Source organism: Falco cherrug, chromosome 9, assembly GCF_023634085.1.
Source record: "Falco cherrug isolate bFalChe1 chromosome 9, bFalChe1.pri, whole genome shotgun sequence".
NCBI classification, from domain to species: domain Eukaryota; kingdom Metazoa; phylum Chordata; class Aves; order Falconiformes; family Falconidae; genus Falco; species Falco cherrug.
In genome coordinates this window covers 54,535,266-54,550,632 of record NC_073705.1, presented here as the reverse complement: position 1 = coordinate 54,550,632, position 15,367 = coordinate 54,535,266, and the positions used below count along the sequence as shown (strand labels likewise).

General features: G+C 39.1%; 1 protein-coding gene across 2 annotated transcripts in view; it reads right to left on the bottom strand.

Annotated features, from left to right (window-relative positions):
* Positions 1 to 15,367, bottom strand: part of DOCK1 (dedicator of cytokinesis 1) — a 319,193-nt gene that overhangs the window by 26,858 nt on the left and 276,968 nt on the right. For both annotated transcript variants that reach the window (XM_055719977.1, XM_055719978.1), the window contains exons 41-47: positions 15,111 to 15,252; positions 14,807 to 14,885; positions 14,426 to 14,510; positions 12,683 to 12,769; positions 8,945 to 9,121; positions 7,640 to 7,723; positions 2,444 to 2,581 (exon numbers count right to left, since the gene is read on the bottom strand). In XM_055719977.1, the coding sequence (XP_055575952.1) occupies positions 2,444 to 2,581; positions 7,640 to 7,723; positions 8,945 to 9,121; positions 12,683 to 12,769; positions 14,426 to 14,510; positions 14,807 to 14,885; positions 15,111 to 15,252 (792 nt within the window). The remainder of the gene's footprint in view (positions 1 to 2,443; positions 2,582 to 7,639; positions 7,724 to 8,944; positions 9,122 to 12,682; positions 12,770 to 14,425; positions 14,511 to 14,806; positions 14,886 to 15,110; positions 15,253 to 15,367) is intronic.

Below are 15,367 nucleotides of genomic sequence, written 5' to 3'. Positions count from 1 at the left end.
GCTTAGAGAAAAACATTGCTTGGCACTTTTTTGCTGCCCTGCCTGCTGCAGCATCTTTCTTGCTGCCTCCTTAATACAGGATGCTCTGCATCCCGCTGAGCAGAACGCTGAAGCTCTCTTCCTCACCATATCCTGCATCACCCACTCTTCAGAATAAATCTCTGTGGGATTTTCCAGAGATAATATGGAACCAAATTCACACCCTGTTTCTATTGATGTGATTGGCATAACGTCCATAAACTCAGTGGCATGCACCCATTAGTGACCACAAGCAGAAAAGGGTGCTGTTTTAGGGCTGTTCAGGTGGATCTCGGTTGCTTCACTGTTTTGAGAATCAGTTTAGTGACTGCTGCTTATTTAGAGGCAGAGGTAAAACTGAAGAACCTGTAAATGTTAACAATTGCTTTTTTTTCTATTTCTCATTCTTTTCTTTCTGAATTTATTAAGGACTAGATTGTGATGGAGCTCCCACTCTTGCCTTGGAGGGTTTAAAGATGGGAAGGCAGGAAGGGCACGAAGATGGCATAATTTTCTCTGTGATCTCCTCTCCGTGCAATTGTGCTTTAGACACTAAGTTTTCAGGTACACGGCGAAAACCACAAATACAGATGTTTTTAGCCTTGTGGCAGAGATCACCTTCAAAATCTGAGCCCATGAAGTTATATCTGCCTCAGCACACATGTGAATTGATGCAGCACCTCCAAAAATGATGACTCAACCCCAACTAGGGCAACCAAGCAATTTAGCGTTTTCATAAGGAAGCCAAACTCACTTGCAGAGAAGCACCTACCATTTGATACCACGTCCTTCACCTGCTGGGACCTGCTAACTGGCTTTCTAAGCAGTTCATGGGATTACAGTGCAAGCTCCTTATCTGCTTCCAGGGTGCCAGGGAGAGCCAGGGGTGGAGACGAGATGGCAAAATGCAGGCTGGCAAGCTGGGTTTCCTGAGCCATGGCCCAGTAATTAATGTTCTGCTGGTGAGTTCCCTCACTTTTAGACGGCTTTTGCTGACAGAAGGTGGAACTGTGCAATCTTAATAATAACTCACTGCTTTTCCAGATCATTCGGTTTAAATACCAGTCCTTTTTGTGAGAAATAGTTTCTTGTATAGGATATTCTTGAGACCAATTTGGGGAAAATGCATATGGTCCTAAATAATACCACACTATTTGCTCTTTGGAAGGTAAGATTTTCTCTAAAAAGCGGGTAAGTGCTATAGCTTGAAGCCCACTTACATATCCTGAACCAAAATGAACAAAGCGACTCAACAGTGAGTAGATCCGACGATTCCAAGTTCAGCTAGAAGCCTTTGCAGCAAAAACGGGGAACCCCAGAATTTCCTGGCACTTCCAAGATGCCAAGGACAGGCTACTGGCACCCTGGGATGCCATCCTCCTCCTCCCAGGAGTGGGGTGCATGGGGTGCCGGTGGGAGGGAGCTGACAGCATGCCAGGTCATCTTGGTAGCTCATGCACGATAACACTGGCTACCTCCGTGTTAGAGGACAAATGGGTCTTTTCTGGTAAATAGATGTGCTTTATTTTCTGGAGCAGTGAGAAGATATGTACTGCATATCCAAGTCTCACGTACTGCTGTCATTTCACAAATAAACCTAAAAATTACAGCGCGTTTACAACACTGCTGTCAGGACTACCAGCAGGCAAAGACAAAGCTCACCCCGGCAGCCTTCAACGTGTTATTAGGACATCAGCTCTGCATAGTCAGTCCTAGAGTAATTCTAACCACTTGCATCCTGTTTTTTTTAAATAATTTTAAAACCTGATCATAGAATAGCACCCAATCCTTGTGGCTTTTGACTTTCCTCTCCAAGAGGTGACACTCAAATTAAAAGCAGAACAAAAGCCCAGTGGAAACGCCACCAAATTCTTGGCTGTATGTTAAACATGAAGCAGCAACTGAAAATAGCTTGTTGGAATGAGAAAAGCATAAACTCCAGCACTACTAAATCTCATTAAGTAGCAACTACCTTTTTATTGCCTGCCTACATTTAGGGTGATGCTACAGCACGTAAGACTGCACACTACTGTAGAGCAGCACAGCTCTCACATCTCAAAAGTAATTACATCTGCGGAAAGGTGACATTCAGCTCTAGAAGAATCACGCTATAGTGGCAATTTTATTTTAAATTTTAAACCAATTCCTTAAAAATGGAATACTGGAGAATGACACTGACTTTCAAGGAACAGATTCAGGAAATTTAGAAACTTTTCCCATACTAGAGAACGACAGTACCATCTGAACACGTCTTATAGCATCTGCTTAGTATTTAATAATTAGATGACCACTGAGAACAACCAGGCAATGCTGCATCAACATTGCTTTTTTAATCAGTGGGAGTTATAACACAGAATTACACAGTTGCCCATAATTTAAAGAAATTCCACATATTTAGGAAACATAAAGTTAGCAGGTAACTTACAACAGCGCGGACCCCGTACTGTTTTTCCACTTTGTCTTTCAGCTGCCTGAAGCAAGCCTCCATCCGCTCGTGGAATGGCCGCAGTGCCTCCGTCACCTTCTCCCCGTGAATCCGGATGCCTTCCGCCAGGAATGGGATCTGGAAAGCAGAGTTACGTTGCTTCAGTCTGCCCAGTCTTTCCTAAGTGAAAACTTACGGCAAGACTCCCACAGATGTTGCAAGAGGAGTGAAAGACCTCATGGAATAGTAGTAGTAGCAGTAGCAGCAGTAATAACAATAAAATTGATAACAACAACAACAACAACCACGACCACCACCATAATAAACCCCACAATAATAATAGCAATAATAATAACAATAATTCTCATCATCATAATCATAATTTATTGTATATGAAGCACAACAGAGTAAAAAAGGACCTAAAAATCTGTTATACGTTATTTCCTTTCTTCTCTGTTAACCAAAGTCCTTTAAAATTAATACAGCCCTAGTTCTGCCCAGTAACCACATACTGGAGGCACAGCTGAATTTATCAGATAGCACAAATATTCCTTTGATGTTATATTCTCAGGCCCCCATACACGCTGTACTTTAAAATGGCAAACTGATGAATGATGACTCTCACGCCAAGTTATTAATATCAGTCCTTTGCTAATTTCATGAAAACAAAACCTTGAAGGAGAAAATACTTGTATGCTTTCTTTAATAAATGCTATTTCTAAAACTGTAAATGAGCTACATCCTTGGACATGTATCTATTGCAGAGCAATATTTATTAATAAAACATACAGCTTTATATACCATACATTTCTCCCTCGAAAAATTTTATTTTCTTTGTAAACAGAACAGAAGAGAAAAAAAAATCAAATTAATTCTCTTTTGTAACTGAAAATAATAATTTATCTTCAGGGCTTCTGTCACAAAATACCCATGCCAACACAGGATTATATAATTAGTTCATAGTGTGGAGGTGTAGCTGACCTTTTAAAATGTTTTAAGGGAGACGTTTTCATTCCCACAGCTATCCAGACATACCATTAGAGTTTTCTACCTCCAGCTTAGGAAAAATATTTCCTCTTTCAGGTCCATTTCAGCCCACACAGTGCTCTGATTCTAAACTAGATATTCTCTGCAGCAATCAAGCTAAGAGGCTTCTGCTTAATAATTCATAATTAAATCATAATACTGATTAAAAACAGATTTTTCTAATAAGACTGAACAGCAATCAGAAGGAGTAGCTTTATTAGTAAGGAGAAGAATAAATACACAGATGAATTACAGATGAAATAACTTGAGAAATCTTATCCAGATGATTCTCTGTGATTTGGCACTATTGAAATGGACACAGTTTCTCCTCCTGAAAGACTGCAAAAGAAGCAAGAATAATGAAAAAAAAAAATTATTGTAGTCACTTCTATTTACAGCCATATGGATTTGTACTCTCCAAAAATTAAACATCAAAAGCAGAAAACTTCCCTGCTTGGAATAAGTAAAATAATTTCCAAATTGTTATAATTATCAGGCCACACTGTGACCCTCCTATTTTGCAGGTGTCAGTGGTCACTTGGCTCATTTATTTAAAAGAACCTGCTGACATTTTAAATGGATTCTTTAAAAAAGTATCAAATTACCAAGATGAAGTGCATGTGGGGTCCGAAGCTTCAGCTCTGAGATAATTTTTACAAGCAGAAAATGCACTAATGAGCCTGTCCTAGGGATCAGCCATCTGCAATTTAGAAAATCAAACAATGTGAAGTAAATGACATTTTTTTTGTAGGAAAATGTCCCAGTCGGGAAAAAAAAAAAAAGAAAGAAAAAGAAAAAGTAGGTGCTTCCTTCTGTGCCCCAAATTGAAGGTGCTAAGGAGCATTTCAACTGTTGGCATGCACCAGGCGTACACCACCAGCCCTGGAGAACTTCTGGAACTTGGAGAAATAAAATAACGGGAGGGCTGATGGGCAGGGCTGCTGGGAGCGGGCTGGGCTGGGAGAACGTGAGCACCTAAAGGCTGGTGGCCTCCTTGTATGGGAACTGCTGGGAGACCAAGGAACTGGCAAGAGGAGGCACCAACTATAACGGAATGAAAGAAGACCAGAAACCACAGAAGAAGAAGAAAATCCTTGCTATTCCTTTAAAGAAGCTGAATTTAATAAACTTCCCGCGGCTTTGCTATAGAACTTCTGTGAGATTTCTGAGTCACGGTATTTGGTCTCCCTGTCCAAGACCACTTAATCCTTTAAATATTTATTAAGTACGGAGAGAAAATACCTTCATACTGTTATACCATTTCTGCTTCACCGTCCTCTACTAAATTCCAAACTCTTCTGACACCTCTTTTCCAGACATCCACACAGGGAAATCTGGTGACGAGCGACACTGAATTTTAAACCGGTAGGAATCTTTGTCGGATGTGGAGACAGAGGCAGAATTTTGCCACGTTCACTATATTGCCAGTTCGTTTGGCTTTGAAGCAATGGGGGGGTTTGCTTAGGGCTCTATTTCAAAAAACCCTACAGGGCATCCTCAACTTTGGACAGATGAACAAAACAGTAAAGGTAACGTAAGTAGCTGAGCTAGAAATGAATGAGCTGAACGAGAAAGGAAACCAGCTCCACATAACACTATTTTGTAACTCTAATCTTTGTCGATACTAAAATTTTATACACTTTCACTGCAACTTAAAATTATTCCCTGATTTTCTTTTTTTTCTTTTTTTTTTTTTTTAAGATCTTGATACGCTTGGCTGAAAAGAACCAAAAAGCTACATAGATTTGAATTATTAATCTTAAATCTTAAAAAGAAAATCTTTCATAATAATGGTATCATAAAATATGATTGTAAAATCTATGCTAAAATTCTTTCAGCTATATAGAAGCAGCACAAGATTTTTATGTGACATACTAGTTTTGGCATGCTGTAAATATATTAGCTAAATACAGACCAATTAACTTCATTGATTATTCATGTCATTACCATAATTTCAATCAATCATTTCATTATCTTCATGTTAAAATGAAAGATCCGTTTGAAATGATGTAGTTGCATGGAAGCATTTTTTTCTAAGTTGGAAAAGCACTAAGATGGACAAAAATGGACATTGCTCTACTCATTATATTTATCTGAAAAAATAATAGAAAGAAACTTATACATAAAGTTCACAGGAATTATAAAAGGACAATATCCTGAAGAGCATGAATTCCACAGCACAATGGAGGAAAAGATAAGGAGATAGAACCCCCCCTAAATTTAATGAGTCAGGTGATAATACGATTGTCAGGCTACTCTTTCATATATCCAGATTGATTTATACAGCATAAAGAAAATCTCTGTGTGATTGCAAAACTCCAAGCCCCACATTATTGAAAAATGAAAACTCATTTTCGCTTTCAATCACTGTCAAGCCCATGATGAATTCAGACCACTGCCTCACTTTGGGAAGTTTCCATAACAACTCCCTCCCCTGACACCAGCGGATGCTGGCAGCCAGCTCCCCATCCTGCTCCCGTCTCCTCAGCTACCTCTGCTCTGACAACTGAAAACAATTTGAGGCGAGGTTTAAATCTTAGGATAGACTAAATGTATATGAAACAGCTAAGGTAATTTAAAAGCACCGATTTCCACAGTGAAAGGGTTAGACCTTTTAGTAAAAAGATTTTTCAGATATAAAAATAGTTTTTCTATCTTTTCCTACCTTTTCTTTCTCTTTTTTTTTTATTTTTTTTTTCTGGTTGCTATCAATACTGATGGGAAATTATGTATTTAAAACCACTGAATAATTAAAATACAGTGTGATTAGCTCTCATACATATTTTCAAATAGTAATATTATTCTAATACACGAATGTCACCAAAGTGAATCTTGGCTGAGGAAAAGTGTGTTTGTAATTCATTTGAAGTATCGCTATCAGAGGCAAAGACGAAGAGCTGACGTGAAGTTAAGTCTTCTGGGATAAAATTATCTTCCTCTATAAAACTTAAAGCTCCTAAAATCTAATCTTCTGTAACAGCTCACAAGAAAATAAATAAATAAATAACCAAACCACCAAATAAATAAATAAATACTTTTTTTTCCCCAGACCAAAAGAGTGATAGTTTTAGGGTCTTCAGTGGTTTGGTGGTGGTGTGGTGGTTTGGTTTTTGGTTTGGTGTTTTTTGTTTGGTTTTTTTTTGGATTCTGCATCTTTGGTTCTACTACCTCTAAGATTGAAACCAATAGAAATGTAAATGACTCCCTTTATTATAAAGAGAGAGCTGAATATAAAAAGACAATTATGCACTTTCTTCTTCTGTGGGAAAAACATTTCCAGTCGTTGGTATTTTTTTTAGTTACCATGAAATTATCCTGAGACCACTGGAAAAGGCCTGGTCAACAACTATGGAACAAAACTGGAATTGTTTCTTGTTTGTCCTGAAAAATACTCTTTGGTACCTGTAAATGCAGCTCTTCACGCAGGAGGGCTCCTGCTTTGTGTCGAGCACAGGGCTGGAAACCTGCCTTCCAGTCCCAGTTTAGCAATTACTACCTATGTGACCCCACATTTAAATGGTTTCTACGCTAACATGTCATAAAAATACCAGGGAATTCACATGCGTTGTGCATCACTGATGCTTTCGTGCCATGTTAAATTACACAGCAAATGAACTATGTGAGCATCTAGATGAATTTTGCATGCAAATTAATTTTTGCAACTCTCACATGTAGTATTCTGTGCTAAAAGGAACCGTAAGTGTACTTCGAAAGTACTTAATAAATGGAAAATATGTTGGTTGAAGAAAGAAGTGAATAGGTAACTAAAACCCATCCCAGTGCCTGCAAGTGGGAGGAGGCACTCAGGGCTGGGCATTTCAGCTTACTGTCCGAGAAGAATTTCTGACATCAGCCTCATAAAATGAAAATGCAAAACTAAACGGCCAGTATTACCAACCAACATTATTACAGAATATTTTCAAATTTGATATAGATGGGACATTTTCACGGTATTAGGGTTATAAATTAAAAAAGGAAAAGAAAAACCCAAGTTGATCATGTTTGTTCCTTGTGGGTTTATCAAATGACAAATTATGTCGCATTTGAAAAGATGAACTTTAGTTCCAGTTCCAGGGCAGTTTTAAATGGCAAAGAATGTTCTCAAAAGTGACATGAAACTGCCTTTGTACAGCAGTTGGCCCAGACCAATCTGACTTAAGGTTTCTTTACCTGCCAAGCGATCAGGTCCTTCAGTTTTTCAATCTTGTCATGATCTTCTGGATGCTCATGAATATATTTTTCAGTGAAGAAGGCCTAGTGAAGAGAGAGAAATGAGCAGTTACTGCAGAAAATGAATCAACCTGTACTACCATAGAAGAATTACCTACAGCAAAGATAAATGAATCAAACAAAAAGTTTTGCAAAATAGCAGCAACAGCTCCAAATACAAAATGAAAATCTGGGAAAGAGACATAGAATGTAACAAGGTTTTGAGATTAAGACATTAATCTCTTGCAACCAGTAAAGTAGGCAGATGAGCGCATGGTGATTGAGACCAAATCTCAAGGGTCACCCTACAGAGGACTTGGCCCAGGCTCTGTGCTCTCTGAGATGTCCTCCTAGCAGTTCCCAGGGTGTAAGAACTTTTAGTAGATGAAATGGCTGAGAGAAGGACATAAAGGGTCCTTCAGGGATAAACATGTCCATCAGCATGTAACTTCTCTGATTATGTTACAACACACATGTTGTTTGTGCATGATTAATTAAAATTATAAAATAATTTTAAATTATAAAATAAAAAAATATAAAAATATTATTAATGTTCACAACATAAATAACAGATACAGCGTTTATGGTTTCCCAATGTTAGTATCTTATCCCGCATAACTTTAAAAGCTAATGTTGTAAACATGCCGCTAAGATTATGTAGACATATTTGCAAGTGACTGGTATCTCATAAGTCTCTACCATTTGATTCATCCTTTAAAAACTCCTGCACTGGAAAGCAAGGGAGAGAATTGCAGTCGGTTACTTTGGGCACTGAAGTTCACCCAGAAATTCCTGCTTCAGCTCCAATGCCCAAGCACATCAGAGCACACATGGAGAATGTCATCAGTCTTGGTCTCTAGTAATTGTCCACCACATCCCTACATAATTACTCTTGCTGATAAACATATCAACCAACTGAGCCAGGCTGGATGGGGCTGGGAGCAGCCTGGGCTGCTGGGAGGGGTCCCTGCCCATGGGGGGTGCGTGTGGTGGAACGAGATGGTCTTCAAGGTCCCTTCCAACCCAAACAGTTCTGTGATTCTACGATGCGATGAACTCTTACTTCAAATGTAGAAAGACACAAACGTATCCATAAATATCAGAAAGACATTACAAATCTGAAGTTTTAAGCATCACCCTACAAAGCCCAGAGGAGGGGAAACACATGTGCTATTTCTATACGAACAGCCGCCCGCCCCGCAGCACGCCAGGGCAGTGCAGGCTCCAAGAGGTGAAACATTGCAGGAGAGAGAATTTTGACGCTACCTTCTCATAGTTTGTGAACCCTCCCATGACTGCAGGATCCACAATGCCATTCAGGAGCATCGAGAGGGGGTTGATGGGTAGATTTGGATCATTTAAATGCTGTTGAACCATATTATTGATCTTATCATTTGTCAGCTGCATGGTTTCTATTGCATTTTCCAGTGGACTAATTTCAACCTAAAATAAAAACAAAAGGAAGTTTTAATCAAGGAGGAGAGTTTTTAACCTGACGCAGAACTGGCTGTCCACCAAACCACCACTATTAGAAACATTCCAGGAATTTCAGAACAAAAGATATTTTAACCAATCATTAACAGAAAGGGTGGTTTCAGGCGTTTAGATTTTGGGTATCTGTACACCACAGGAACTGATACAATAATCAATATCAGCGGAGAAAGTCAAATGCATTTTGCTGCTGTAGGACAGACTACATCTCAGCACAACAGCAAAACATTTAGAAAGGCTCTGACAGGAATCACGTGAGGTTTTTGGAGGATTATGGAGAACATGAGAGATTACGAGTCAGTGAGTTTTAGCAGTACAAAGAAGATCCAGCTTAATGTAACAGCAAGAAAGAAATGATAACTTAATGTGGATTTTCTGATGGAAAATGTAATCCTAAGGAGCTCAAAAATCAAGAAGATGTTTTTGCAGTGATTATTTTAGCATATTTCCAAGGAAATCATGTTTAATATGTTGAAGAGATGACTTTTAAGCTATCTGCTGTGCTTTTTCCCACAAGGTTGCATTTTCTTCATCTGAAAGTTGATAACCTGAAGTAAGAAATTTTCTTCCTCACATAGCCTGGACTTCAATGAGGGGAGCTCCTCAGATGTCCTCATGGGGTGGATTAGCTCTTATACTGTGTAGAACTTGCTTTATTTTAATTGACTAATCTCCAACTACTATTTATGATCAGATACTGTTTTTCTGCATGTCAGCTGCTCATGTTGTAAACGCAGTATTACAATACTTAAAATATTGCTAAAATACGTACATTGAGTGAATAGGCTAAAAACTGCTAACTTGCAGTGATCCAGAGTGTAGACAGTCTTCAGCGGAAGACATAACCTACTTACATTAAAAAAATGATGTGGTAGGATCAGAAAAGGAAGGTTAATCGAGGCCTGCGAGGAAAACGCAAGTGTATATTTGATTACACCCTAATTTACATAAATGCTACATAAACAAAGAAGCACTTCTACCTGGCTATCAGTTGCTTACCATGTTTCTGAGAAGCACTTATAATCAAATCTCTGTAGTTGCTACTCTTACACCTGCCATCTGATTACATCTAGGATGTTTTAATTAGCATGTTTAAATGTCTGCCCGGTGAATTGTTCTGGAAGGAAGCAGCCGGCCGCGGTGCTGCGGTGGCTGCGGGGCAGCCCAGGCTCCCTCGGCCAGAGGACAGCGGCAGGTCAGAGCCGAACGCGCTACCCACCAAATCTGGACCGGGAAAGTGAGACCGTATTCAACCGCTGATCCGGCAAGAACTGTCACGAACACTGTAAGCTAAATTTAGGATTCTGTCATTTGTATTAATGGCCTTATCACTACGCAATAACTTGTTGATGAACCATTGCTTTTAATGCTCTTGAATATCTACAGAAATCAGCACTCGTTGAGCTGACAGACATCTTTTTTGACTTTTGTGTATCGGCAATCATGGCTTTCTTTCTCATTCTCCTTTCTTTTACTACTCTTACAATCCCCCCTCTAATTTTTTAAAAGCAGATGGAGAATTGCAGTTCCCATCCTAATACTGTATACTGTGCTTTGGAACTTACTGAAAGCTATTTATTAAAAATACCTATACTTGTAAATCATGAGCCTTGTTCCAAGTACCTTGCTAACTCCGGACACTACGCCACCTATTCAGAGCAAACAGAAATGCTATACATTTGCAACACTAGAAAATGAAACATTAAAACAGAAGGAAGATTAGCATTTGTCCTTTTTAAACTAAGTGCAATTCAAAAATCCAGTTTCTAAGTCACTGGCTGGCCTCAGCAAATTTTTCCCCTGAAACCACTTGTGTCCGGCTAAAACAAATCAGGTACAGAATAATGAATGTGTACAACAGATTCCTTGCAGATAATGAACCGATTGAAAAAGGCTTAGGTAAAAGTACTCAGAAAGAATTCTAAAAGCAATCAGATTTAGGGAAATTATGCATGTTCCTATGGGTTATGTAACATAATACACTGCATTTATTAAATTACTCGGTTCTCTCTCAGCACTGATTTGATATGATCTCACCTCTTCCTTTAAAGATATTCCAGGTCCATCAATAAAATATGAAATGTGCAAAGCTACTTTAATTCATCCTGTTTAGTAAAACATCAATATCTGTATCTATAATCAAAATTTAGCATTACAGGGATGTAAACCTTGTGATCGTGCTTCCAGCATTTTAGCTGGCAGGAATCTTGAAGAAAGTCAATACCAATTTTGCGGTAACTGTGCTAGAGCTAGGTCAAAAGGTATTCGTTGCCATCTTCCCACATATTATTAAGTTCTATTCTGGTATAATTTTTCAACTATGCGCCCAATATAAGCCTTACTTACAAAAAGCTTATAGAAAGCACTCTGCCAGGATTTATGCACATTTCGATGACAAGCATAGCGTTAAAGGTGCGTGTATACAAATTGCCTGCATAAAGCAGCCTGTCAGGCTGTGCTCTTAACTCATAAGGAAAAGAGACTTTCATCAGATTTTCCAGCCTTTACAAACAACACTTTTTTGCAATCATGAAGATAAATACAATCTTCTCTATCAGGATTATATTGAAAACACAAAATTCATTAAAAATTCAATGCGTTTTATTCAGCTGCCTGTTACTGTCAAACATCACATTCATATTCTGTTACTATAGATACCATAGTAATTTTCTGCATTACTTCTGTTCATCTAAATACAACTGTCCAACATAACCTCAATGGAGCAATGAAAAAGGTTTTAATTAATCATATGCAAATTGTTCTTTTCCTTTAAAAATAAGCCTCACGAGAGATTTATAAACTGCAGTAACAATGTTTTTATTGCTACTTAAAAATTACAGCTGCGCTAAGAATAATTTAATCTTAAAGGCATTTAATGGGTATGTCTTATCTAAACACTCTAAATGGTAGAACAGAGAAGGGCGTACTTCAGAGTTACTCTGCGAGGTTGCTAGGGGTATATTTTAGCTAACTCTGGAAAAGAAACAAAACCGACCTTCAGTCACAAAGGATAAGCATAGAAAAAATGCAAACACATACAACGCATCTGATTGATGGTATATTTTCAATAAACTACCATCAAACCACCCAAATCCCTCTTTTCCAAAATTCAGACTAGTTTTATTTTGATGTGGCAGGGTTCCCCTGAAACACCTCGGGTCTCTTTTGATTTCGGGCACAAGGCTCACACCACAGGCTGCAATGGTCACCTGCTGAAAGCCAGGAACGCTTCCCAGCAGCACTTCAAGCATCCGATGGGCCCTTGCCCGAAAGGCCAGGAAAAGTCAGCCCACATTTCCTTCTCAGGAGTGGGAAAGCGTTACTTGAGTCACCCTCCATCAATAACCAGCATCCTCAGCAAGCAATTTCCCCTTGCCTTAGCATGCCAGATACAGTCCCATCGATTGCTTGTTCACAGACCTGAAGCGCAGTCACACAGAAATCCAAACGCTCCCTGGCTGTTTAAGAGCCCCATTCTTTTATGCGATCTCAATAAAGCCAAATTGATCTTACCATGAAAACTGATTTGACTTCAAACCACCTCAGAATCCCTGGTAATTTATACGCTGTCACATAGATGGTTCTCTCAATCCACATATTCTGCAAACATCACATAAACAGCGCATTATCAGATGGATAGCTTTTATCTTAAGCGAAGCCTTAGAACATTATCACCAGGAAAAGGAACCACAGTACGACAGACATTATGAAGCCGGGGGGAACTTCAGGGGGTATCTGCTTGGGGAGGGGATGGGGTGGCACTGGTTCAAATTTGATACATCATTTAGTAGAGGACAACTGCTCTCTTACCAAAGGAGAACGCTATGTGAAAAATCCACCGGTTTTACCAGACTGCCATTTTTCCCACAAGGGCTTTTAAGTACCATCCTCTGCAAAACCACATCATCTTGATATGGGGAAAGCTTCTGCCCCAGGAGGGCAGGGGAGCTGGGTTCCCCGGAGAGGTGGTGCTGTCTCCATCCTCAGAGGTTTCAAGACCCGCTGGGGTAAAGCCCTGAGCAGCCAGGTCTGACCCAGAGCTGGCCCTGCCTGGGGCCGGGGTTGGACCCAAGGTCCCATCCTGACCTGAATCTGTGATTCTGTGATTTCACCTGAGCTGTAACCTGCAATGGCTTCGTTGTAACGTCTCACTGGATTGAATGGAAGGATGCGTGAATTAACATCTCTTCCTCCACATGTGTGTATTTGGTTCATAACCAATGTCAAAGGCATTTCCTGATCCGATTTGGTTACAACTGGCATACGTTGGTGGTTCCTCTTATTTATTATGAGTTTTTTTAAAAACGGAATTGTTTATTCCATCCTCCATTAACAGAAGAAGTAATTTCAACGTGATTTAGATACACCTAAATTTTTTTTATCTATACTCAAAAGGTATCGTGAACTGTAGTGCTCCAGTCTAGCATTATGCTTTTAGAAAAATAGGATCTCCTACCACCTCAGCTAAACCCACATAGATTAGTAAATTATAAATTTTTGATATAACAGCCATCAAGGGAAGTCACATACACTAAAAGGAGTCTCTGAATGAATACCCAGTCTTAGCTGTAGGAAACCAAGTACTCAGCATTTATTGGCACGTTTAGTAGATTAGAACCTGCTACTACACAGAAAACCGAGTTCTTTGCTCAAGAAATGATGCATTAATTTATTACTTTAATTACTACTACTACTTTACTACTAACTGCGCCCACTAGAACCCCTGTGAATAAAATGGTGGCTATAAAAAAAAGGCAATCAACTTGATGTAACCTGTTGTAAACGTTTTGATGAATACAAGCTGTGCTCAAAGGGAATTTTATTGACCATTAGATGAAACATATGGTTTAGTAAAAAAAAAATGGTATTACTGCAAAAAGATTTTTAGATGCCTGACTAGAATCTTCATGGAAAGACAAGATTTCACAAGAGACATCTATCTTTTCAGGTATAGCCATTTTAAAATTTCTCAAAACAGCTGGTTTTTAACAAAGCAAAAACAGCTTTGTCCATTTTTTCTAGTGGTATAAACCAGAAAACGATAAATTGGTTTAACTGAATTTCTATGAAAAATAATCACATTTAAACCTAGCATTTATTTTTCAACAACCAAAGCATAATGAATGTTTCAGATTCTCAAAATAGAGGGGAATAAACAAGCAAACTCCAAAAGTATTCTATTTTCTTTCTTTCTTTCTTTCTTTCTTTCTTTCTTTCTTTCTTTCTTTCTTTCTTTCTTTCTTTCTTTTTTTTTACCGCAAACTCGTTGTCTGGGTTTTTCTCTCCTTTCCGAACAGGGCGTGAATACTCAAACCGTTGGACTTCATTCACCCTATAGAAACTGAAAAAAGGGAAAAGGACAATCAATACCAAATGCCATCTGTTTAGGAATTGCTGCTAAACTCTAGTACTAGAAAAAAACCCAAACACTTATGCATAAATATAACATGTTTATGGGATCATGGTTTTCCAGGGGGTTCGACGGAATCTCTGCTAATATTAAGAATACCTATGAAATGTCATCACAATTACTGCCGTCCTTGACCGTGTACAGATTTGTTATACAACAACAGGAACCAGTTTAAATAATTATTATAAAGGAGACGGACTGAAATTTCAAAACCAACCCAAACTCACCTCACGATCTGTTCTGACACCGGCCTGTGAAATTTAGACGGTAAATCCAGTTTTGGCTTTACAGTAAAGCACTGAATATCTGAACACAGGGGTTAAGAACCGAACAGCGAATCTCCGTCACACAGGGGCAGCTCAGGGGCACACAAAAAAAGGGACAAAAAAAAGGGCACACAAAAAAAAGACACAGAACAACCAAATGAACGCGTTACACCCACAAAGGCAGAAGTGCAACAGTCTCCTGCTCGCGTTGGCTGTAAATACTCAACGCGTGCGGCTGCAGGAGCCACGTACAACCCAAGGATACACTGGCCGGAGGAGCCTTTGATGTCATCACCCGGTGCAGACGTCGTCTTCATTTTTTCGGCGTTTGGAAACTGAGTCAATAACCTTGCTTCAAAGTCTTCGCGGCGTTCATACTCCTTTCCTCGGTAAATGAAGACTTTGTTCTGGAAACAAATTGAGAGATGAAATCCTAAGACCAGTGTCCACAGTAATGAACTGGGATCTCAGAAGCATTGACTCCAATGCTGTTAAGTGAGAAATTTTACATTCCTCACGTTA